Source organism: Rhinolophus sinicus, chromosome 5, assembly GCF_057876585.1.
Source record: "Rhinolophus sinicus isolate RSI-liver-muscle chromosome 5, RSI-T2T, whole genome shotgun sequence".
NCBI lineage: Eukaryota > Metazoa > Chordata > Mammalia > Chiroptera > Rhinolophidae > Rhinolophus > Rhinolophus sinicus.
Genome location: NC_142505.1, coordinates 111711386 through 111735732, shown reverse-complemented (window position 1 = coordinate 111735732; position 24347 = coordinate 111711386). Strand labels below are relative to the sequence as shown.

The 24347-nt window shown below is 61.8% G+C and overlaps 1 protein-coding gene across 20 annotated transcripts in view; it reads right to left on the bottom strand.

Annotated features, from left to right (window-relative positions):
* PDGFA (platelet derived growth factor subunit A) overlaps nt 1–10366 on the bottom strand; it is a 35515-nt gene extending 25149 nt beyond the window's left edge. For 2 of the 20 annotated variants that reach the window (XR_016021416.1, XM_074314076.2), the window contains exons 1-5: nt 9778–10022; nt 8699–8828; nt 7256–7352; nt 2702–2806; nt 409–596 (exon numbers count right to left, since the gene is read on the bottom strand). Coding sequence is in view for 16 of the 20 variants with exons in the window: in XM_074314076.2 (XP_074170177.2) it covers nt 409–596; nt 2702–2806; nt 7256–7352; nt 8699–8828; nt 9778–10004 (747 nt within the window). In the remaining 4 variants the exon portion in view is untranslated. Of the gene's footprint in view, nt 1–408; nt 597–2701; nt 2807–7255; nt 7353–8698; nt 9528–9616; nt 10042–10071 lie in introns of those variants that run through there. The other 18 variants (XM_088798830.1, XM_088798831.1, XR_016021417.1 and 15 more) reach the window with 17 other exon arrangements.
* Between the last annotated feature and the right edge of the window lie 13981 nt (nt 10367–24347).

Genomic DNA, 24347 nt, shown 5'->3' with positions numbered 1-24347 from the left:
CACGGCAGCGTGGCCACAGCTCCACACCAGCACCCCCTTCCTTGTCACCCATGTCCTGGGGAGAAGTGTGGGGTAGGGCAGGCTCCGAGGGGGCCCCGGGCCCCTGCCATGCACCACGGCCCCTGCCAACGTGCCTGCGCGAGCTCTGCAGGGCCCCCACCTAAGTGGCTGCACCTTGTGGAGCCTTTAGCAAGGCCAGTCAGCTCCAGACCACTGTATCCTATGTTTCTTTCTTCAGGGTCCCTTCCAAATTGTCATTTCCTGGGCGGCTCTATGTGGTGGGGGGGACACCAGGCTGCGTCCCAGCTCTCCCCACACCGGCCCACACCGCATGTCCCTTCTCCCGGGCCTCGGGCTGCTGGCCATCACGCGGGCCAGCGTGGCTCCCTTGGGGGTGGCAGGGCTCACCTTCACACTCCGGTGGTGCACGCGAGAGGGCTGGCACTTGACGCTGCTTGTGTTACAGCAGCCAGTGCAGCGTTTGACCTCCACACACGGAGGCCAGATCAGAAAGTTGGCAGACGTGGGGTCCACCTGGCTCCGAGGTATCTCGTAAATGACCGTCCTGGTCTTGCAGACGGCGGGGACAGCTTCCTCTGCAGAGGAAGAGCCGCAGTGAGTCCAGAGGTCTCTGTCCCATGCACTGCGCCCACCCACCCCCTCTGTACCCTCCCAGGCCTGCAGCAGCTGAGGGGCCACCCAGCTGCTGCCTCCTCCAACGTGACGTGTGTCACGCAGCCCCAGGGCCCCCCTCCCCCAGAGCGCAGCTGAGCTGACCCAAGGATGGGCAGGAGCATGAGGGCCTGGTGGGGTGACCCCAGAGGAAGGACACAGCTCGCAAAGGGGACAATGTGACACTAGGGCCGAGACAGTAGGGAGGCCCACTGTGCCCATGGGGGTGAGGAATGTGTGGCTGGGGACAGGATGGAAACTGAGGCTGACAGGCGGTGGGGCTGCTGGAGCCCAGTGTCCCCCTGCCCACGATCAACACTCGGGGAGCTGCTGGGCTGGGGTGACGGGGAGGAGCAGGGAAGCCAAGACTGCGAGGCCCTGAGAGAGCTGACTGGAGACACCAGGACACAGCCTGGCGTATTGGCTCACACCCCAGGCTGCTCTGAGCCATCCCGGGGGCCTCGAGGGCAGCTTGGCTGTGGCTGTGGCGTGAGATGGAGCAGCCACAGGAGGTCTGGGGGGAGGGTGTCAAAGGCCTGCACAGTAGGCAGGGGACAAGGTACATGGGACACAGCACGCCCAGACTCCACAGCCCCCGGCCAGAGACCTGCTCACGGAGGGTCACCCGAGGCCATCCACCAGCCACGAGGCCCCTCCAGGGGGGACTGGCTCCCTTTTCTGCTCCGTACTCCTTACCACAGGTTGACCAGTCCAGCCAGGGCCCTGAACGCCTTATGGACACCAGGCTGTGACTGACAGACGAGAAACCCACCCCAGGACCGGGGCGCACGCACAACACACTGCCTTCCTGGGCCACGACGAGGCCCAGCTAGGTATTGTGCGATGGTTGCCTGGCGTCATCCAGACATGGGGACTGGCCACCAGGGGCGCCGCTGCCTAGTCACCTGCCCAGGGAGCACGACCGGCAGGATGAGGGGCCAGGGAGGCTCAGGGACCACCCACTGAAGCCGCTGCCCCCAGCAACACGGTGGGGGCCCCCAAACCCCAGAGCGGGAGCTAGAGGACTCAACAGCCAGCCACTCACACACCGGGCCTCCCACAAGCGCAGTAGCCAGCTCAGAGCAGGCCCGTGCCCCTTGCAGACAGGAAGATGGTCCGAAATGTAGTCGGGGGGCCAAGTGTCCAGGAGGGGCGTCAGCTCTCACTGTCCCCTCCTCGCTGGGCCCCGAGAACAAGCCACCAGACGAGGAAGTCTGGGTGACAGCAGTCTGGCCACCCCAGTGGGGGAGGGGGCTGCCTCACAGCACACAGCCTGGCGCCCGCCAGGTGAGAGGGGCCCAGGGAACCTGGCCAGGTGGGCTACAGTCACAGCAGTAAGTGTCATTTGGGGAGGGCCCGCCTGCCTTAACTGAACCATTCACCCACTCTCGTGCTCAAAGGTGGAAACTATAAACCCGTCTACTTGGAGGAAACCGACGTTTGCATGGGAGTCATCTGCCCAAGGTCACACAGTGAGTGGAACAGCCGGGGTTCACACGTAGCAGCCTCAGTAAGCAGGCGGGACCCCCAAGTGGCACAGGGTTGAACAGGCCACACTCCCAGCTGCATCCCGGGGGCAACAAAGAACAGCAGGCCATGACTTCCGCTCAGAGCCCCACCCACTAGCAGACATGGGGTGCTTTGCGTCAGGGGACAAGAACCAAGCATCCCCGAAACCCATGGGCCAGGTGGGGCCCCAGGAGCCAAGCACAAGTGGGGTGGGGCACAGGAAGGGGGTGTCCATGAGCATCCCGCCAGGCTCCATGGCAGCTTGCAGCCAGGAACACCCAGCACTCCACATGGCGGGACCGCCAATGAAACGAGGCCTCCTCGAGAGCAGGCCCCAACAAGACCGGCACTTAAGGAATTTATGACGGCCTCCTCTCCAGGGGCTGTCAGCCGGGCCAGGCCACAGCACGAGACACACTGCAAGACCGAGGGGCCCCAGGCAGGCTGGGCCTCTGCTTTACACAAGGGAGGGCGGGCTCCCCTGAGTCCCCCCCAGCCCCTCAATGGTCCTGGGACTCACCGATGCTTCTTTTCCTCCGAATGGGCACAGGTGGCTTCTGAGGTGTGCGCTTGGTGGCACGGCCGCTATGGGCTCTCAGGCTGCTTTCCAGAGCATCCTCGGCCCCTACAGGAAGAAAGAGGGAAATGACCAGCTGGCCCCCGGGGGCCCGTCCACAGCTCTTCCTGCAGCTCAGCCCACCCCCATCCTCAAGATGGAAGGGGTCCTCTGGGAGCCCCTCCACCCCGACATGGGGAGTTTCCAGGTGTGCAGCTGCCAAAAATATCCTACCACCCTCTCCAAAGCATCCACAGAAATGTGTTGCCCGCACCACACCTCCAGTGGACCTGCGGGGGAGGGGCTGCAGGTGTTCTCCCAGGTGAGGAAGCCCAAGGCCAGCCCTGCCCCTCCCCCCCCCATGTCCATAAGACCCAGGCGGACAGACCCACTGCTCCCAGCCGGGCACTGTGGACAGCAGGCTGACCTGAAGGACCAACAGAAGCGGTGGCGACAGACGTTGCCAGTGAGTGTGCACCTCCCCCCCATCCCCCTAACCTGCCCTTGATGGTACAGCTAGCTTTTGAGAGTTCGGAAGGAAGGCCGGCCCGGCTGGCTGACAGCCAAACCCCACTTGTTCCCAGTCATCTCATGCTGAGGGTGAGGCCACGAGAAACGCTGGAGGGGGGAGCAGGAGTGGCTGCAGGGCCTGGACATGAGTCCTGGTGACTGACAGGGCAGACAGCCTGCACAGGAGTGCCTGACGCCTGGGAGCCACGGCCACTACCGCAGAGGCAAGCTGTCAGGAGGGGCTCTCAGCCACAGAGCAGTGGGCCCCAGAGCTAAGATCAGACTGGACCCTAGTCCCCCAGGACTCGGACAGGCTAGGGGAGGCCCAGTCTCTCAGAGCAATGGAAAAGGGGGATGGGAGGGACAGAGTTCTGCTCCTGCCATTTGGCCAAACCTGGCCCATTGACACTGCCTGCACCTGGGTCAAGTGGGTCCCCAGACTTGCCACCTTTGCCCCCAGGTCCAGCTGGGAAGGTCTGTTCCCATTTCTCCCCTCCACCCCTGCCTCCCCAATAGAGGACTGGGAAAGCAGGTCCTGAGAAAGCTGTTCCAGTGGCCAGCAGCTCCAGCAGCTGTGCCAAGGTCGTTTCTGCCGGCTCCCTCCGACCCTGGTGGTGACCTGGCCACCAGCCCAGCCCCGACGCTTCCTCCCCGGTGCGGGGCCAGCGAGGCCTCCATGATAGCCCACGAACCAACACTGGATGAGGATGAGGGAACGCAATGCACAAGGTGCAGATGGCAGAAGACGCACTCTCGAGAACCCAGAGCAGAACCCAACTTTTCACTGAAAATGACTCAATGTTCACTGCCACTATTTTTTCTGAGACCCAAAATAAGATCAGAACAGAACTACTCACACAGTAAGAATTTCCCATCAACCAACTGTTACAAGAAGCATTTTTTTTCCTGAAAAAGTGACATTTATGAGTCATGTCCTGGTGGCGGCCATCTTGTATTGGCTTCTAAGAAAACTTAAGAACGCGAGCGCTCTGCAGCACATCACAGACCAGGCGCTGCCACCTGTGCACATCTGAGGACACTGAGGCCCAAGAGACGGGCCGGCATGCAGGGACAAAGGGCCCTGTCCAGGGCCAGGTGGGCTCTCCCACCCCAGGCCTAATAAACAACGAAGGAAATGCCCCAGTTCATCAATTGGTTTTGAAGACAAGAGACAGAGACAAAACAGCTGCTAGTCAAACAAGCCCACCCTCTGAGGCCCCCTATCACGATGAGGGTCAGCAAACGCAGCCCGGACCGCGCCAGGGGGACGCCTTCTGATTCATGTTGCCGGAGAAGTAGCCCAGCAGCGACTTCCACGAGAAGGTCCCTGGGAATCACACCCTCCAACCACTCTGAGGACAGTTAGTCAAGCGGTTTCCCTCTGGTCTTTGATGCACAGATGTCCACATGACAACTTGGCGGGAGTACTGCTCCAGCCATCCGTCCTGGTGAAGCGTTAATGGCCCAAGATGGGATATTTATGTATCGGTTACTCAATGACCCGGGCGTTCAGCCAGACTGCTCGGAGAACAAAGCTCCCGCTGCCACTCTGCTGAGGGGTTTGTTCTCATCACACTGGACAAACAGGCCCCAAACTCCATGCTACTGGTCATTAAAAGACCACATGCTGGTCTCTCCACCCAAAAGCAGCAGGTGGAAAACCATCTAGGGCTTCACTCCTTATACTCAGAACTCAGGACACTCCAGAGCAGGAATCCTACCCCCTGGGCCTCCAGCCACACCCACCTGGAGCCCAAGCTCAGTTTCCCACCTGTGAAATGGGAATGCAGTCCACCCACAGGGAGGAATCAGGACCCCAGTGCCCCATCACAAAGCCCCGCCCACACAAGTGAGGAGTCGCTGTTTGAAAAAGCCTCTTCTCAAGCGGCCTGGGCGCAAGCCTTACACTCAGGTCAATCTGGCAGGGACACCCCTAGAGTTATAGAGGGAGATTTTCCAGCTGGGGACCCAGCCCCTTCCTCCCTGGTCCCAGAAGGACCTCTGCTGGACCTAGTGTGGAGTCCAGGGCCGGCGGGGGGTGGGGTGGGGGGCGAGGCAGCTCAGTCATCCACAGCTGCTTACAACCCAGCAGCCCACTGTTTCAACTCCACTTCTGGTGGGACAGGAGTTGGGTGGGTAGACGCCCCCTCCCCCCAGACAAGCTCTAGAAGCAACAGGTGCAACTCCTGTGCTCAGGCCAGAGACCATGGTCTCTTCTGGTTCTCAGCTTCCACTTCTGTGGAAGGGGGGCAGGACCAGGACAAAGGAGACCCACTTTTGCTTTTGTGTCACAAATGTCCCCCTAGGGGCAAAGATAGTGAGCAAGGACTGTCCTTCAGGCCCTCTTGGTTCTCACCCACAGTTTCCCAGGCACCAGAGCCCAAAAAGTCTGACAGGCTGGGGTGGGCATCCCCGCAGGTGAGCCACTCTACCCACTCCCTGGGGCAGGAAGAAGATGGGGTCCTGGGGCTTTTTATAAAGGGGCAACTTGAAACAAGCTAAGAACTGGATGGTGCATCGTGGCTTTTTCAGTTTGGACACACACCCCCTCCCCAAGAGGCTCTGGGCCCTCAAGCTCCCAAGTCAGGAGGCAGCAACATAACCCCAGGGCTGCAATGCAAAAGGTGTTAATGGTGGGGGATGGGAGAGGCGGAGCTGCAGAGGCCAGAATAAGAATGGTGGCAGCAGAAAGTCAATGGCCCATTTCCCGGTGGCATCCAAAAGCATCCGGCATGGAAGCCCAGCCCTTCAGAGACCTCACTTCGAAGAGCCAGAAAGAGAAACCCTGGACCCTGCTCTAGGAGGCAGTCTCCCCACCACTTTCCCAAACCCACAGGGACCAGCAGAATGCGGGAGTGCTTCCCTCAGCTCACCAAAAACAAGCCCTTCCGCGGCTACACATCAAGGGGCAGCAGTTCCAAGCCCCCATCCTGCCAACTCTGATCTCGAAGTGAAATGCTACCCTTTCTTGATAAAGATCAGCCAAAGGATTTCCTGGGTCAAGAAACTACAGAAACCGCCCGCCTGCCCCACTGGAAGGTGGTTTTGGCATGCACTGCGAACGGTCCGGGCCTCGCCAGCATCATAATTAGGGACAAATTTCCAAATGGCCCAGCTAGTGATTTCCCCTAGTTCCCCTACCCAAACCCCTTTTCACAGCAGTTTGCAGGAGAGGGATCTTCGTCCCACCCAACCTTCCATCCACTACCTTCCCTGCTGCCTTTGACAAGTTCATTTGCGGCCTCTTAGTCAGTAGAGTGTTTCCCTACTTAACACACTGAAGTTCCAACGCTAGGAATACGTGGGCCGGAGCCCTTGTCCGCCAGGAAGGGGCTCCCTCTGTTCCACACCCAGCAAAGCCACCCACCACCACCTGCTTCCACCCCAAGGCAGCCTCTGCCAACCCAGGTCCAGTCCAATTCTGCAATCGGCCCTCAAGCGGTTCAGCACAACACTTCACACATAAACTGTTTTTCGAAAGTGGCAGGGCTCCAGGGCCTGAGAGAGGAGCCTCCAAACAGCAGATGTACCCGAGTCGCAAAAAGAAGACACAGGTCTCCTGCAAACAGAAAGGCCCAGCCCCGCCTCAGGGGTGCAAAGGGGCCCTGACCCGGGGCTCCCCGCAAGGCACAGGGCTGTTCTGCGCTCAGGGCCTGGGCCCGCTGCCGCTCCTCCCAGCCTGAGGGCAGGCCTGGGGCAGGCACACCTGGCCGGGGCGCCGGCGCCCTCTATGCGGCTGAACTTTCTGTGACACACGCGGCGTGTTCCTTAAATGCAAAAACAACCTCTGGGCGAGCGAGCAGCTCTCGGCCGCCGCCGGGAGAGAAAGTGGTGATTGGAAGAGAAACTCCTGACTCATCCGCCTGGGCTTTATGGCCCGGGATTGGATTCTGACCTTTCGGTGCGCTCCTGCGCGGCCCGGCCCAAACGCGGGAGGCGCCGCGGGGCGCACACACGGCCCGCCCCGCCCGCGCCCTCCCCGCGCGCGAGGGAAGGGGCGCGATTTACCTACGGAGTCTATCTCCAGGAGTCGCTGGAGGTCCCGGATGCTGTGGATCTGACTGTGCGCCAGCCTCTCAATTACCTCGCGGGGGATCTCGGCTTCCTGCAAGCAGAGCCACACGGTCAGCGAGCCTCGCCCCGGCCCCGCCGGCTCGCGTCCCACGCCGAGGGCTCTTGGTCCCTGGCCCACCCGGGCACCTCGCACGCAAGGCCGCCCGACCCCCGGCCGGGCCCTGGAGCCGATGGCCGGTGGTGGGGCTCGGTGAGACCCCATTCTTCGTCCCCATCCACGTCTGCCTTTTGAAAAAAAGCCCGCGCGCCACCTTTAAAATTTCAAACAAAAGCCCCCCATTCCAGCCCCTCCGCCTGGGGTGTCAGTTACAGGCGGTCTGGGGGTAGTGAGGGGCCCGGGGAGTTTCCGATTTAATAGTGAAATCAACATCTAGGAAGATCAAGCTGAAATGCGTCATGGATCAGCGACGAAAGTCACGGCAGCCCTAACACTTTAATCCAGCGAGGGGCTTAAATTTCACACCCGGAATCCCGGGCAAACCTGTAGGGGAGAGGGTCTCTCCGTCTCACAAACGCGCGCGCACGCACCCTCACACCCACTCACACTCGCCCCACCCCGCTCCGGCCCAGCAGCGGCCCTAGCGCCGACTCGGGAGCCCCAAATCCAGCCGGCAGTTGGGAGAGGCTGCAGGGAATGGGAGAGTTAAATATCTACCTCTCGTACCTCCCGGATCCCTGCCCTGCCCACCCTCACCACTCGGTCTCCCCCCACTCCTTCCAGATTTTTAAAGGGAGTCAGGCGTCCCTGCGGGGGGTCTCAGGCACTAAGTTCCCACGACGGGGGCTGTAGAAAGTCATTCATCACAGCAGAGCTCCTGGGAATTCGGGATTCGAGATGAGGGGTGGGGGGCGCCGGCGGTGGGAGGGCGCGGGCGCCTGGCCCGGTCCCGGCTCGCCTCGCTCAGCCACCTGTAAGCAGGCCCCGGGCGGGTTTGGGAACCGGGGACCCGGGGCTGCGGCTCCACGCTGCCCACCCGGCCTGCCGGGGGGCCTCTACCTGTTTATGCGCCGCTTTTCCCCCCCCTCCCCGAACTCCGCCGGCTCACACACACCCCCTTCCGCGCTTCCTGCACCCCTATACTGCACTGCCCGCCGCGCCCCGGGTGCCCACCAGGGAGAAAAGCCCGCGCCCCCGAAGTTTCTCCCCACTCGTCCACCCCGCCGTCACTCAGTCCTTCCTCGGCAGAGCGACGCAACACGCTGGAAACTCACCAGACACACTTAGGCACAGCAAAAAACACAACCCCACTTGGGAAAATTTTTAAATCGACCACCTTAACAGAAATGAAAACGCGCTCTGCAGACCCCGAGCCCGGGGCGCCCCAGCCCGCGGGCGGCCGCAGGGGGCGTGCGCCGGGGCGCGGGGGTGGCACCCACCTCGGCCAGGGCATGGGCGAGGCATCCGCAGCCGAGGAGCAGCAGGCAAGCCCAGGTCCTCATCGCGTCCCGAGGCGCTGGCGGCTCGGCGAGGAGGCGAGGCCGCGGGGCGGGCGCTGCAGCCGGGCTCCTGCGGCGGCGAAATTCAGTACCATCCCTCAGGGAGCGCGGCCCGGAGGAGGGTGGTGCGGAGCGGGGAGCCGACGGAACGCGCCCGGCGCGAGCAGCGAGGAGGAGGAGCGGGGAGTGCGCGCCTGCCGCGCCGGGAGCCTCCGGGGCCGCAGGGTGGGGGGTGGGGACGGAAGGGACGGAGGGCGGGGCTGGGCCTCTTCCTTGGTGCGTTCCCGGTGCTGGCGGCTGCCGCTCTCGCTCCTCGGCGCCGGCTTTAGGAACGACCTGGCCGCTAATTCCGCGTGTTTGCGGCGTCAGCCCCGAGGAGCCCGGAGCGAGGCTGGAGCCGCCGCACCCAGCACCTGTCTGGACGCCCGGCCAGGCCCCGGCCTCCAGCTCGCGCTCTCCCTGCGCGCCCACCGCCGGCCTTCTTTCGCCACCGCCGCCGCCAGGCCGGGCACGGCGCGGCCCAGCACGGCGCGGCCCGGCGGCCTGCGTGCGCCCCTCCGCGGCGCGCCCTCGGCTCCGGCGCCGCGCTCCGCCCTCCTCCGGCCCGAGCCGGGCAGCACCCGGGGCCGCGCTGCGCGGGCCTGAAGGCGGGCGCAGGACCGAGCTGGCGCCGCTGCCCCTGCCGCTGCCGGGAGAGGAGCAGGCGCGGGCAGGCCCAGCTCGCCAGAGTTGTGCGGGCTTCTCCGGGCGCGCGTGTGGAGCCGGCCGGCGACGGGGAGGGGGTTATAGGGCCGTCGCCGAGCCCCTCCCCTGCCCCTCCCTCTCACCGCCCCCGGATTCCCGGCCCGGGACCCGCACCTCGGAAGCGCGCGGGGGCCGCACCGGCCGGGTAGGGCCGGGCCGCCGCCGCAGTGAGCACACACACGCGCTCACGCAGGCAGTGAGATCCATGCAAGCCCCGCGCCCGGCTCCAAGCGCAGCCACCAGGGCTCTGCGCGCCCCTCCCTCGAGCTGCCCACCCTCCAATTCCAGCTGCAATCCTGCGGCACCGGACGGGGAGTGGAGGAGGCCGCCGCGGAAGCGCCGCCGTCGCCGGCTCGCCTCGCCTCTCTCGGGCCCCAGCGGCAGCAGAGGGCAGCGCCCAGAGCTGGACGCCAAAAAGGGCAAAAGCAGGCCGGCCCCCGCCCCCCGCCCTCGGGCCTCTTTCCACGGTTGGGATCCAGGGCCCCTGCCTCCCCCTCGCCATAAAAGGAGGGGGAGCGAGTCTCTGGTGAGAGGTGGGCCGGCTTTAGGGGCGCGTCTGGGGCACTCACCTGGTGGCTGCCACGCGCTCCCGCCCACAATCCGATGCCTGGGGCGTCTGAATGAGGAACCTCCACCCACATTCCGATGGGAGAGCGCCCAGGTCGGAGGAGGGGGGCTGCAGCGTGCCTCGTCCCCACCCTGGGACCCCGCGTCCCCCAAGTCCCCATTCGCTTGTGGAAGGCAGGGTTGCGGCCTGAGCCGGGAACTCAAGGGGTTGGGAGGGAAGGAAAAGAAAAGAGCCTCTGGTGAGGAACCCCGGAGTGTGAGCCTCCAGCGCCGCCGGGATCCGCTGGGCGCACAGAGCGCCACCTCCGGCCAAGGCGCCGCACAGAGCGCGATGCGGGGGCACGACGCGCGGGGAGCCCCAGGCCTGAGCGCGGCTGGAGGGCTCCCCGCCACGAAAGGGCGGGTAGACCCGGGCTGGGTTGATTCCGCCCTCCTAGACCAGGTGGGGTCGGGCCCTCGAGGGGGTGGACCTGTCCCCGTACCACAGCTATAGAGGAATGACGGGCCGAGACCCCAAAGCTAGACGGCCGAGGCCCTGGAAGGCTGTGAGACGCCCCGGTGTGGGGGTGGCCAGCGGAGGAGAATGCCGTCTGCCCTGGCCCTCCGCCCCCATTGCCCCGGCTGGACAAAGGCAGTAAAGGCGCTGCCTGGCGGGCGGGCTTTCATCCTTGGCTGGCCTGTCCCTGGCATTTCAAAAGTGAGTCCGGAGAGGCCTCGGGGCGCTCGCCTTCCCTCAAATACCTGGGGGTGGGGAGGCTTCTCCTGCAGTTCCCAGACCACCTGGGTGTATGCTCACCCTTCCACAGGCCTCCACACACCTGCCGCCTCCCAATGCCGTTGCGACTTCCCGCTGGCGAGTGTGCGGGGCCGGGTGGTCAGGATGGAGGACGGAGGCAGAACCGGGCAAACAAACCTGGAAACGTTTAGAAGCACGTGAAAGTCCGTCCTTGTCCGTCCAGGTGGAACCTTCTATCGTAGAGGGAGCACTGGAAGTTTCTGGAAGGCAGCCGGACGCTCACTGCCAGGACTCTGGCTGGCCCGGTTCGAGCTGGCCCGTACTCATCCGAGACCTGACTGCATCATCCCGTTGAGCCTCGGATTCCCCTCGGGCAGAGGCGACCCAAGGACACTCTTTTGGGGTTAAGGATTGGGTTTGATGGCAGGTGTGGGAAGGAAGGAGGAACGGTCGTCTGTATTTTGGAGGAAGCGGGGCCCTTTCGGGTCCAATCTCTGCCCAGAGAGGATCGCCAGCTCCAGGGGGTCTCTGGCACCTCTGAGCGGCCTGGATGGGTGCCTCCCTCTGCACCCATTCCCAGCCTGGCTCTTCGGGGATGCCTAGTTCGAACTTGGACCGGGGGAGATCTGGGGATGCGGAAGGGGGCGCCTTCCGCTGGAGTCTCAGGCCAGAGAGAGGGCGGGAAGCGGGGGCGAGCCTGGGCACACCCCCCATCCCGGACTCGAGAACCGCGCCGGGAGCGCGCAGGCCGCCCTCTAATCGCCAGCCGCTATTAAAAATAAAACGCGGCGCGTCGTCATAGCGACCACGACAACAGCGGCACGCGAGGGTGGCAAAAACTTGTGCAGCCGCGCGACAGCCGCCGTAGGGAAACTCGGCGCACCTCTCGCGTCAGAGCACCAAGGCCCTCCCTGGGCTGAGACAGGAGCCCCCTCCTCCAGCCCACCCCACCCTCCCCCATCCTCGGAAGAAGCTGCCCGAGAAATGAAAATGGAGCCGGTAGGACCGACTTGACCGAGAGGTCACCAGCTTGGATGGGAACCACTCCTGCGTGGACCCCTCCAGATCCTGGTTCCTCCTCAACACCAGGTCCGTTCGGACTCCAGCCGCCCTCATTTCGGTCTCTGGAGAAGGGGCTGCGGGACAAGGTCCAAGAGGGGACTTCCGTGTGGGGCCAGGCGCCTGGGGGCAGCACACTGCCCAACCCGCGGGGCTTGGGGGGCGGTGACCCCTGCTGATCAGGCGTGGTCACGTGCTGCTTTCTGCCTGGGAATCGGGTTTCACTTCCAGCCGCTATTAGGTTCACACGGTTCACTGCAAACATTTGATAATGAGGCTAAATATACTTGAGTCAGAGGCGGCGGGAGCTCGGCGTTCAGGGCCCTGCAGACGGACCCAGGCGGGCCAGACTGCTCCAGGCTTTGTGCGAAAGGAGACCTCAGGGGCTCTCACGCGTCCGGGAGCCCTGACAGAAGAAGGAGGCCCAGGGGACCTCCATGCCAGGGAGGGGTTGGTGGGTGGGGAAGGTGCACCTGGCGGCTTGGGGTCCGGTCGACCCCAGCGCAGGTGTTTTCGGGCTATCTCCAGCGTCCCAGGCCTGCCCTACGTGCCCGCAGGCCTATAATTAAGGTGACTCTGGTGCTCCAAATGGACCCAGCTGAGGTGACGTTCCCTTTGTGCTCCCAGGGGGAACTGAAAGGGCCTTGTCCTTCCCTCAGAGCGAGGTAGGGGGCTGGAGGGGACAGCATGCCTGTTATAAGGGCCCTTGTGTAGTGTGCAGCCAGCACCCACCCTGAAACCCAGCTCACCCCGTTCCCTCCAGGGGCTGGGTACCAGCTGGACCTCCATCATCGTTCTTACTGTTACTTCGCACTGGCAGTCACGACGAATATCCACCGATCACCTCGGTCCCTGTGATTTCCTGTCACACAGACACCCAGCAGTGGAGACCTGTCCCATCCCCCCCTTTACAGACAGGCCAGTCCCAGACCTCATGGAGGCACTGCCCAGGGCCTGGCCCCCAAGGCTGGGGGCTGTGCTGCTCAGAAGAAAGTGGACTCACCTGGGTGGCATTGGTCTTACAGCTCAGATGCCACAAGGGCGTGCAGGACGGTGTGGTCACCAGCAATAAAGGCAGCGGGACTGGAGCCCACGCCCACCTGACTCCCAGCCCTAAGGTGCAGGGGGACAGGAAGGGCACACCCAAGCCTCCCTCTGCCCCTTGGCCTTGGCCTTGTTGCCATGGTTTGTCCCTAGGCTGCCCCAAGTCTCAGTCCTCTCGTCTGGAAAGTGGGCCAATAACCCTGCCAAGCAAGGAGGCTCTGCCCCACCCAGGAGAAGCAGCAGTGCACGTGTGCACGCACACACACACCTGCAGTGCTGGGGTCCTCAAGCAGGGACCGCTGGGTATCCACACCAGGCCTTTGCTGGTGCCAGAGCAGATTTCAGAACAATTTGTAGTGATGAAACGCCATGCCCCTTTATCTTGGCAAGGCTTTCTGGGTTTGGGGCAATTAATACAGGAGCAGCCTCAGCCGAGTGGGCACCGCTCCTTGGAGATCAAAAGTGCCCAGGCAGGCGTTAATTAAGTGGTTATCTGAGGGCGCCCCAGGCCCCGGCTGGGATCAGGCCTTTCTAGTTCAGACTCCCCAGAAAGGAAGGAGCCTGCCAGCAGGCAGGGAAGTCATGCTCAGTGCTGTTTTTAACTCCCTCTTCAATTTTTTAATTTTCTTTTTTATATACACAAACAGAAATGAAGTCTAAAATAGGATGTGAGCCTACATCAGTTTGTGAATATTCTGTGAATGAAGACCTCGGGACACTTGGTGGCTTCAAGAAATGAAGGCTGAGCCTGGGCTGCCTGGCACAGGAGCCACTGGCTACAGGTGGCCATTGGGCATGTGACATATGGCTGGTCCGCAATGGGCCATGCTGTAGAGTAGATGACACAGCCTTAGAGTACTTAGTATGAAAAGAAAGAGTGTAAAAGTTCTCATTAGTAATTTTTATATTAATCACACTGAAAGGATAACATTTTTGATATGTTGAGTTAAATAAACTGTGATTACAACTAATTTCACCTGTTTGTTTTTCCTTTGTTTAACATGACTTCTGGAAAATAGAAAATGCTGTATGTGGCTCAAATGATGTTTCTACTGGACGTTAGTGTAGACACCCAGAATTCATGTCTACACGGGGAGCCCGCCAGGTGAGTGCATGGGTGGCGGCGGAGCTGAGCTGCCCGGTGGGGTCCCGGAGGAGAGGCGGGAAGGCTGAAGTCCTGCGGGTCCTGTCGGTAGGTCGGGGGCAGGTCCCAGCCCCTCCCACCCAGCATCCGCTGGCCGGTGCCATGGGGCTTTGTAGGCTGTTTAGCACCTGGAGCCTCAGCTCCCTCCCGGCTGACAGCCAGCTCAGAGGGTTCTTTAAGAAATATTTACTTGGTCATTGAACAAATATTTATGTGCCAGGCACTGTGTGAAGCACTGGGGACCGACACTCAAACGGTGTCCCAGTCTCACTGGGGAAAAAATAAACAAGGGACAAATAAGTGTATAAGATTTTAGGTCAGGAATTTGGGGGTGGTCAGGAAGGCCTATTTGAGGAGCCAATGTTGAGAAGATTCGATGATGTAGCATTCTAGGCAGAGAATGCAGCGTGGGGAAAGGCCCTGAGGCTGGAACCGGCTTGGCTTGTTCAAGGAAGAAGGGAGGGGGGTGGGAGGGGGAGCAGCAGGGACAGGGAAGGGTGAGCCCATCACTTAGGCCTTGAGACCAAAGTAAGGAATTCAGGTTTTACCCTCGGGGGATGGAAGCCATCTGGGGAAAGACCAGCCCTGGGGGCCATGGCCCCACCCTGGAGTCCCACAGCTGGGACCTGACTGAAGAAATGACCCAAAGACAGAACAGAACATATCCTGCAGGGGTTCCGAGCACACCTGGAAGTAGCAAACATCCAAACAGCCTAAACCCACGTGTGAACAGACACATGCCTCTAACCCTTCTGTTGCTGGGAACTGTGTGCATTCAGATGATGGCTGCAGAGACCATGTCCCATGTATGGAACCGGCGCTGCTCCTGTACATCCACACGCCACAGCCGACATCCCCAGGCCCTGTCTGGGCTCCCTTGTCCTATAAGCATTAGCACTGCCCGCAGGGGGTCAGGGCAATGGGCTGTGTTCCAACTTCTCTCACCCACCCTCGGTGGTCTGTGATGTGCTGATATTACTTCTGTAAGAAACTCAAGGGCTTCTATTTAAAAGAGACATTCGGGTATCAGAAGCTGTGGCTCTGGGCTGGAAGGGCTGGTATGTCTCCTCCCCTCTCTGGACCTCGAAATCCCTGCCAGCCAACAGTGCTGCCGAGATGACCCCCCTCTTGCGACGAGGCCACGGTGAAGGCCCATCCTCCCTGGGGAGGGCACGCTGGCTCCAGACTCAGCCTCCTGCTGGCTGTGTCCTTGGGCAGCTCACAAAACAGCATCAAGCCTCAGTTTCCCCATCTGGGAAAACAGGGATGATGACAGTTCTGTTCCAGGGCTGTTGTGGAAAGAAATGCAGGACTGATGTAAGAGCATCGACCGCATGGGACCTCAGCTGCTGCTCCCCCCGCCCAGCAGCCTGGCCCGTCCCGCAGCCCTGGGAGCCAGGAGGGTGCAGGCGTGACACCCAGGCTTCCAAGGGAAGGGCTGTCTTGTGGCTGGTGGGCTGGCATCTGGGGGAGACCGGCTGGTCTGGCTGGTGGGTGTGACTCAGTGAGCCTTCTGGAGCACGTGCCCTCCCTCCCGGCTGAGGGCAGGCTAATCTCACCTCTGGCTCCCAAGGCCAGGGGAGGTCTGCAGAAATGACTTTCTTGTGAGAGAGACTTCCCTGCACCAGTCTGGGCTGCGTGGCACCACCCTCAGGATGGAGTGCCGCTTCAGGAGGCCAGGAGGCATGGGGAAGGGGCCAGGGTGCCTGCAAGAATCTTTCCACTGAGGCCAAGACATGGGTAGAAAGAAGAAAGGGAGGGGAGACGATGAGGAGAAAGGAAAGCATGCGACAAGAAGAAAGGAGAAACAGACAGGCAGGGGACAGATAGAAGGAGGGACAGATGGGGGAAATAAAGGGCTGGTGGAGATGAGTCAGAGAGAGACAGAAACACCCCACCCACCCCCAGTCCTGCCCAGGTTTTGTGGCTGCGACTTCTCTCCTCCTGCAGCCAGAGCAGGGTGGACACGAGGCTTCTGGCCTCAGTTAATTTCACGACTGTGTCCCTTCCATTTCAACGGCCATGTAGACTGTGCAAATGGCCCTGTGCTAAGTGTGTGAGGACGTGACGACACCACCTTGTTGACTGTCCCTGACCTCAGACAAGATCTGTCACTGCCACATCCATGGAGCTCAGAAGGAGGGGTCAGGCAGGGAGAGGTGCTGCGACCTTGTCTGGGAAGCACTGGGTCAGGAGTCCCACAGCAGAAACCCCAGCCCCTGTCATGTAGACAAGAAGCCACAGCCCACCTCCACCTACCAGTTCTGTAGACATCGGCACGCTCGGTTGTTGTGACAAGAACCCGACTCCAAGTGTATCAAGGCAGCGGGAAAGGCGTCAGGCCACATACTCGCCAGGCTCTGGAGTGACCAGCTGCAGGTGTGGCTGGGCCAAGGCGCTCAGCCCTCAGCCTTCAGCTCGACTTTCTCCACAGGGTGGGCAGCAGCCGGAGCCCCCGCCTGACAGCCTCCTGGCCCCAGACTCTTCAGAGCCTGCATGTCACAGGCTCAGTCTGGGCCACTGGCGGTGACCGAGGTGGGGACACGGCATTCTGGTTGGTCAGGCTGGATCCTGGGCCCAGGACTAACTGGGTTGGGAGAAGCTATTGTTCTCGACAGAAGAAAGTACTCTCAGATAATCTTATCCCTATCCTGCGGTGACCCAGGGACCTGTCTGGGAGTGCGGTGACTTGCCCGCAGCCTCTCGGTGGCCAGGCACTTCCCTCTGGTGGGACAGCATAAGGGGAGTGGCATATGGGCACTCCACTTCCTGAGCACCTACTATGCGCCCGCCTGCCCTTAGGGGCAGGGTGCCAGATACATGGTAGGCAGGGACCGATCCAGGCCCAGGCCCAGAGGGGCATTCCTGGGTTTGATGACAGCTCCACCAGCTGCTGGCTGTGCAGCCTTTGGCAAGTTAACGCACCTCCCTGAGCCTCAAAGACTACAGGGGACTAGTGACAGCAGAAGTGCTACTGGCTGCTCAAGGGGAAGCCAGAGAGGTGCTGAGCACTGACCCAGGGCAGCCCACGTTTTACTCTCAGTCACAGAGGCCACGGGCGGGCCGTGGCATTGTGCACACACGGGGCCTGGCACACAGCAGACGATTCATGAACACCGCAGTTCCCCCTGCAGCTACAGCCGCAGGACACGCCTGTCAGGTTGAGGACAGCCCCAAGAGGCCATCCTGTACCCCGTGCCACCAGCTCCCATGTATCCTCAGAGCCCTCAAGGGCAGCCAAGGTTATCATGCACCCCCCCATCCCAGAAATGCAAAATAAACCCACCCAGCACCTAAAACTGCAGCTTTGGTCTGCACTGTGGATATTTCCAGATCTGCTGACTGTGGAACTCTGGGTGTGTTTGTCACGCACAGTCTCTCTCTCCTGCTTTGACAGTGCCCTAAGACGCATTCATTTGACAACAAACATTTATTATGCACCTACTATGTAATGAATGTGGGCCCTTTCTAGTCTCTGGAGACACAGCCATGAACCCTTTGCGTGGAGCTGGCCTCGGAGGACATGGAATAGAACAGACACACACTGGCGCTCGCCCCCTGTGGAGCCGGCATCTCAGCAGGATGAGCCAGAACCGCTGACACACGTGCAGCTTTAGGACAGGTCTGATCAAGGGCCTGCTGGGCCTCCGTGATCCCCTCCATGGCAGCGTCTCCCTCATGGTGACAAGGCAGCTGCCAGGGCAGCTTAGGTGTCCTCGTTCGCACTGGCAAGAAAGAGCAACAACAGTCTCAGCAGCTTTCCCTTCAGACAAGAAGCTCAAAGGCTCCTTGGCCAGAAGCGTCCAGTCCACCACGCCCCACGGTCCAGTTCACCAGAGGTCTGGACGCTGCAGCACTGGTCCGTCCTCCTCAGGTCTCCTCCCACTGGTCACGTCCCCTCCTGGACCCCCCACTTCCTGATTTTCTGTGTCCTCTGGCTGCCCAGTCTTGTCTCCTCTGCTGGCTCCTCCCCTCCCCCTGTGAGCCCAGAGCCCACTCTTGTGCTCTTTTCCCTCCCTGGGGGAGCTGTCCCAGATTCATGGGGACAATTCTGCAGTGGGATCTCTAGACCCAAGTTTTGTCCTGAACCCCAGATCCACAGTCCAACCATCCACTCAGCACCTCAACTCTGTGTCCAGTGGACAAGTCAACCTTAATACAACCAAGACGCATTCAGGCTGCTGCATGCTGTTCCTGGGACCTCACCCCCGGGACATACAGGCCAGCAGTCCCAGCACCAACCCTGACGTCCCCAACACTACCTCCCGTCCGTTGGAAATCTTGTTGACTCAACCCCTAAGTGTCCCCACAAAACTGACCCGATCCCATCCCGGTGCCACCAGCCGGGTCCCAGCCCCGCCCCGCCTGCAGGATGACTGCCTCCCCTGCCCCCCACCAGTCTGTCCTCACCAGGAGAGTGACCGTCAGCCCAGGTCCTTCTCTGCTCCAAAGTCTCCCTAGTGACTCCGTGAAAAATCCAGCAGAAGATGCTGGAAGGCGTTACCCTCACAAGACTAAGTGGGCGGGTCAGGTTCTGGGTGGCCCTTGGGCCTCAGAGATGGGGAGAGGGTGATGCCAGCGCCCTCCCTCACCGGTCTTGGGCGCTCCCTGAGTTAGAAAGCATTTCCCTGGCAGATAACAGGTTATAAATAATTCTGTGCTCCCACCAGGCTCCTCTGGCAAAGCCAACATGAGCAGAAAGCAGAGGCAGACGCTGGAGCCCAGGGACGCGTCCATTAGCAAGCCTCGGTTCTGGCCCTGGCCCAGACCTGCCCGGCCCCGCCTCCCACAGGGCCCTGGGAGTCAGGACCGCCTGCTTTCAAAGCCCTGTACATATGCAGCTGTGCCTGACCTGAGGAGCAGTCACCACCTCTGCCGCCTCCCACCTGCCTTCAGGGAGCAGCACGCCTGTTGCAGCCAGGCTGAGGCCCCACGTGTCACGTCCAACAAAGACCCCAGAACGGCCACACACAGCAGGACCCTGGAGGAGGGCAACCTGGTCCAATTCCAGGCTTCGTCTCTGTGTCACGTGTTCCGTGGGTAAGTCAAGTAAGCACCCTGTTTCCAGCAGAGCTAACATTTGCTGTAGGGCTTGGCTGCTGAGCACTTACAGCCCAGCCAACACTGGAGCGTTGATCACCTGTCTCTGAGGCTCAGGCTTAGCTGGTGGTCCTGTGGGGGCCACTGAGGCCTGAGGGAAATGGCTGCCCCGTGGCTGTGTGCTGGGGGCCGCTGGGCCACACTCACAGCTGCTTGCATGTCCTTACAAGGTGGTGCGTGGCTGCCCCCACAGCCAGTGTCCTCCATGGCCTGTCCTCGGAAGTCTCCTCCATCATCTCCACAGTAGCCTACTGGTGACCCAGACCGGCTCTGCTCCCTGTGGAGGGGACAACCGGAAGCAGGGGGGGCTACGTCCTTGACTTAAGGGTCTTTGCCCTTGAGGGTTAAGTGAGCTCAGGCACTGAGGCACTCCGGTGGGCACACGGAGAGGCTTGGCACACGTCCCCTCCGCCTCTCAGGGTAAGTAAGTCCCAGCCTGTAAACCACCCGGCCTCCAAGGATTGGCCTGAGTCCTCTAGAGAGCAGGAAGCAGTGACCAGGGGCCTGGGCAGGGACTTGCTTAGGGAAGGGGACACGTCCCTTCTGGTGGTGGATGTGGGAAGGGGCCTGTTTATCGCTTTCCTGAAGGTTCCCCCCAACACCCAGCCACACAGCTCCCAGGACCCCCGCCCACCCATGGCCAGCTCTGGGTCTGAGGGGGCTCCTCACACCCAGGCCTGCCGCCTGCCAGCCGAGGGCGGAGTGCAAATCCACCTGCCGAAGGCTGGGCATACTGGTCCCGGCCTCACCACCAAGCGACCCACAGGTGTCCTGTTCCCACTGAGCCTCAGCTGAGAAGTGGGTGACAGTGGAACCCCCAGGGTGATGGAGGCGTAAATGGTAAGTCCCGGAAGTGTCCAGAACGGTGCCTGGAGCCTGGTGAGCACACAGAGATCAGCGCCTGTCCAATCCCACGCGTCAAAGCCTGGTAGAACCCCACTCAGAGGTCCCAGCCCAGGGGACGCCATTGCCATTCCTCCTGAGGGCCTTGAGGCCAGCCAGCAAGAGTGGACAACCCAGAGAAGGCCTTCAGTAGCACTCCTGAACGCAGCCGTGTGTGCTGCGCAGCCATGGGTCAGGACCCAGAGGTCCTGCTGGACCCTGCCTCGAGTTCCCAGGCTGGCCATGTCCGACGGGAATGTGCACTCCTTGGTCCAGGTGCCAAGGAGGAATCTGAGAAGGCTTCAAGGAGGAGGCGGCATTTGAGCAGAGCCTTGAAGGATGCAGCCAGCAGTGGGGCTCCCCAGGCCAGGAATTTTCCTTCCAGCCTGGCCCCACCCTCCCCTCCCTCTCAGGGGAGCTGATCCCAGGGACCTTCCAGAGAAGGGCAGCTCAGCCTGCTCCCCCGCCCTGCGGGCCAGAGATGTGTCATCCGTCTGGAATGCACTTTCAATTCCTGTGTGTCCCCTCCCCCTCCTCCCTTCTCCCCCAAGTCCTTCTCTTCCCTCTTCTTCCCCCTCTCCTCCCCCACCTCTGACCTCATCCTGCCGCTCCCCGCTCCCCTGCCCCACCCCCTCCTTCATGCCCCTCCCCCCAATGCCTACCCATCACTTCCTGACCCAGCTGTGCCACCTCAGCCACCGGCCTCCAGAGAATGGCCTGGGGTCTGCAGGACTCCCTGTCACTCAGTGGGCTGGGGTGGGGAGGGATGAAGCACCTTCTAGCCAAAGGAGGTCTTCCTCAAGGACGCCCCCATAGGCTCGGCCTGAGGGGAAAGGCAAGCTCGTGGCTCCCACTCTTGGTCAGGGGCCCCTGGTGGACAGAGAACCCCATCTCCTCTGCATCGCAAGTGCTTTCTCTTCATAGGGTTCCAACTTAGGAAGTGACTGCGCAGGGCCTCATGCTTTCCTGGTGGCCTCCTGGGGGGAGGGGGCTGGGAGCAGCATTGTGTGGGCTCCAGGGTGCTGCTGCCTGCTCACCTTGTGCCCTCTCCAAGCCTCTAGCTGTCCCCCTTCCCTTAACTGTGGCGCCAACGGGGGCTGGACAGGGCGTGGCCCACACGTGTTGAGAGGGGACAGAGTCCACAGGAGGCAGTGCCCTCACCCTGTGCAGCCCTGCCCTCCCCAAGCCTGCTTCTCCAGGCCGCCCTTGTCCCCACATCCCTCACCAGCCTCAGCTCAGCCGCTGCCCCCGAAATCCACCTGGAGGGGGTCAGAGCCCCACAGGAGCAGCGTCTGTGCCCGTGGGACAGCTGGGGGCTGCATTTCCCTGGAAGTCAGCCCTACGGCCCCTCAGAGCACAGCCCTGCACCCCTCCCACAGGCCTCACACATGTGAGGGCCCACCTGAGGGCCGTGCCCTCGGCCTCCATCTGCATTGCTCCAGGAAGGCCCCTCCCAGCAGGAGTGGGCACCCACTCGGCTGCAGCCTTGGCGAGGGGCCCACAGGATTCCCTCTCCTGCAGTCCCTCCAGTCCTTCCTGCCTCAGGCCCGTCCCCGGCTGCTTGGCCAAGACACGCAGTCATCCACCCCCCTGTCAGAGCCGGGGCTCTGGAACTCGCTGCCGTAGCAGACGGGCTCGGGAGCACAGGCCCCTCAGCCCCTTTGCCACTGAGGCCCCAACCCCATGCGGACTATGTGTGGGGACTGCATGAATACCCAGTGAGCATGTTCAGCACAACATGCCGAAGCCAGGGCCAGTGTGGTAATACACAGGTGAGTGGCCTCAGTGACAGGTCTCTCCTAGGCAGTGGGGTGCGTGGGGGCTGTGGAGGCCCAGCTGAGGGCTGGCCAACTGTGCCAGGCCTCCTAACCCAGCATGGGGATGGCAGGGGAGGTTGCGGCCACCTGAGAGGTCGAACCATTATCCAAACTCATGCAGCCAGGACGTGGCCCAGCCAGCGCCACTGCGAGCCCACTGTCCACTGCACTGCGCTGCCTCCCATGCCCTCTGCCTGCCGTCAGCTCTGCATGGTGACGTCCTCTGAGGACAAACATGGCCAGCTCTCCTGGGGTAGTGGCCCAGCCCACAAACAGGAGTTTTTATGACCAGTGAAAGGCCAGGGTGGCAGGGGCAGGCCCTGGTCCCAACCCAGCTTCTGGGCAGAGAAGACCAACCTGAGCGGGACTAGGAGGGAGCCCCGCAGAGGACCCCACACCCTGGCCCAGGCCTGACTACTGTGAGGCCTCCTTGGCCTGAGAGCCTGCCCTGAGCAGTCACTTCCCTTCTCTGGGCTCCAGTGAGTCGTCTGGAAAATGGGCCCAGGGCTACGGGTGCGTCCCGAGTGACAGGGCCTGAGGTCACCCACGTGGGTCAGGCACACTCCACCTCTACACTCAGGGGCTGTCCAGCACTGTGTCCCACGGGGCAAGCCCCTCTGAGTTGTCACTGAGTCCCAGTGCCAGCCGGGCCGGGAGCAGGACAGTAGGGGTGGGGAGGGGCCAACCCGGAGCCCCCTCAGCCAGGCCAGGCACTGAGGGTTTGCTGGGCGAGTGAGCAGCAAACAAAGCCACCAAGGCCCCAGCCTCCCCCCTGGTGGCTCCCTGTGAGGCAGGGTCTGACGGGCCATCACAGAAGCAGACATTGAGCCCCCCAAGTGCCTGGGGCCCCAGCGTTAGTGACCAGAACCCCTCCTGCTCCTCTGCTGAAATGAGGGGTCCTGGACACAGGGTCCCCACCCTTGGACTCTGCGTGCCCCTCTGGTCACAGGGATAGTGTGAGGTCTGGAGCAGAAGCCATCCTGTCCAGGTCCAAGCCATCCTCGGCCAGGACCAGAGTAGAGATCCCTTCCCTGTCCCCAGCACCCCAAGGACCCTTTAGAGCTCCAGCAGTTATCACCCTATTTCTTGAGCACCAAACACCTGACAGACAGCAAGATTTCCATACCCACAGGCGGGGCCGCATTCCATTCTGGAAGCTTCCTGGCCTCCCACAATTCCGTCCTCTGAGTCCTGGAGCAGAAGCTTGAGGCTGGGCTGCTCCACAGAGGTGCACGGATCCCCTCCCATGCGGCCATCCTGGACTCAGGCCTGAGGTACCTTCACTGGTCCTTCGCATGCCACCACATCTCTGGGTGGCCACTGTGTGCCAGTCTCAGGCAGGGTGGGGAGTAAGACAGGGCCCCTGGGGTCACGGGTGGGGTGCAGGGGAGGACCAGGGGAGCAGCAGAGGAAAACAAGCATGGGCTCAGGGAGGTGAGGGTCAGGGATGCTCAGGAGGGCAGGAGGAGGGAGGCCCAGGAGGAGGGAGGCACGTGTGAGGCAGGTGTGAGGCAGGTGGGCAGGTGGGTGGGGCTCGGAAGGGCTGGGCCAGTCTGGGGCTGGACCCTAAGGAGTGAAGAGGGAAGGGGCGCTCGTGGGAGGTTGGTGACCGAGGACAGGGGCCTGCACGTCGGGGCTGGCTGAGGAGGTGACCAGAAGGAAGCTGAGGCCGCCAGTCCTGGAGTGGAAGGTGTGGGGGTGGCAGGCACAGTGAGCTGGGACAGCTGGTCTGGGAGCGATGCGCACAGCTGGGAGAGGGAGTGACCTTGGGCAAAGCCGTTCTCCGGCTCAGAGGGGGTGGCTGGGTCTGGCCACGGCCCACTGACCCCACCACCCAGTCGGCCCTCAGGCCTGCTGTCCCCAGGTCAGAGCATCCAAAGCCCAGTCCCCATGGGGTGTCCGCAGCTTCAGGCAGGGGACACCCTGGGTCCGCCTTCCTCACATCCTCCAGGCCAGTAACCGTTAACATTGTCCCGGCCGCCCTCACCGCTCCCGATGGCCACTTGTGGAGCAGCACTGGCGTGACAGGACGCCAGGTGACGTGGATAATTTATACCAGGATATCGACATAGTTCTGGTCCTGGTTCATTCAATCTATAGAGAAAGTGACCTCGTGTTTCCAGGAGTCTGGACGTTCAATGCATGTCAAATGTGCCGCCAGGGTGTGTTTGGGAGGGAGCAGCGATGGACTGACCAAAACCAACAGAACCAAAGCTTTCTTCTGACTCAGGTGGCTTGGAGGAGTTATGTGAGCCTGGGGGGCCCTGGCGGGGTTCTAGGCTCCACACTGGTGTCCCTGCTGTGCTCTGGCAACGGCCCGTCTCCCACTGTGTTTCCCTGGCCCAGCTAAGTTGCCTGGGGCTCCTGGACTCAACAGTTCAACTCATTCTGATCCAAGCTGTCCCTACCAGTTTTTTTCTGGCTTTAGAGTCAATCACACATTCATTCAACAAATGTTTGGGTCTCTCCTGTGTGCGTGGGGCTGGGGGAACAGCT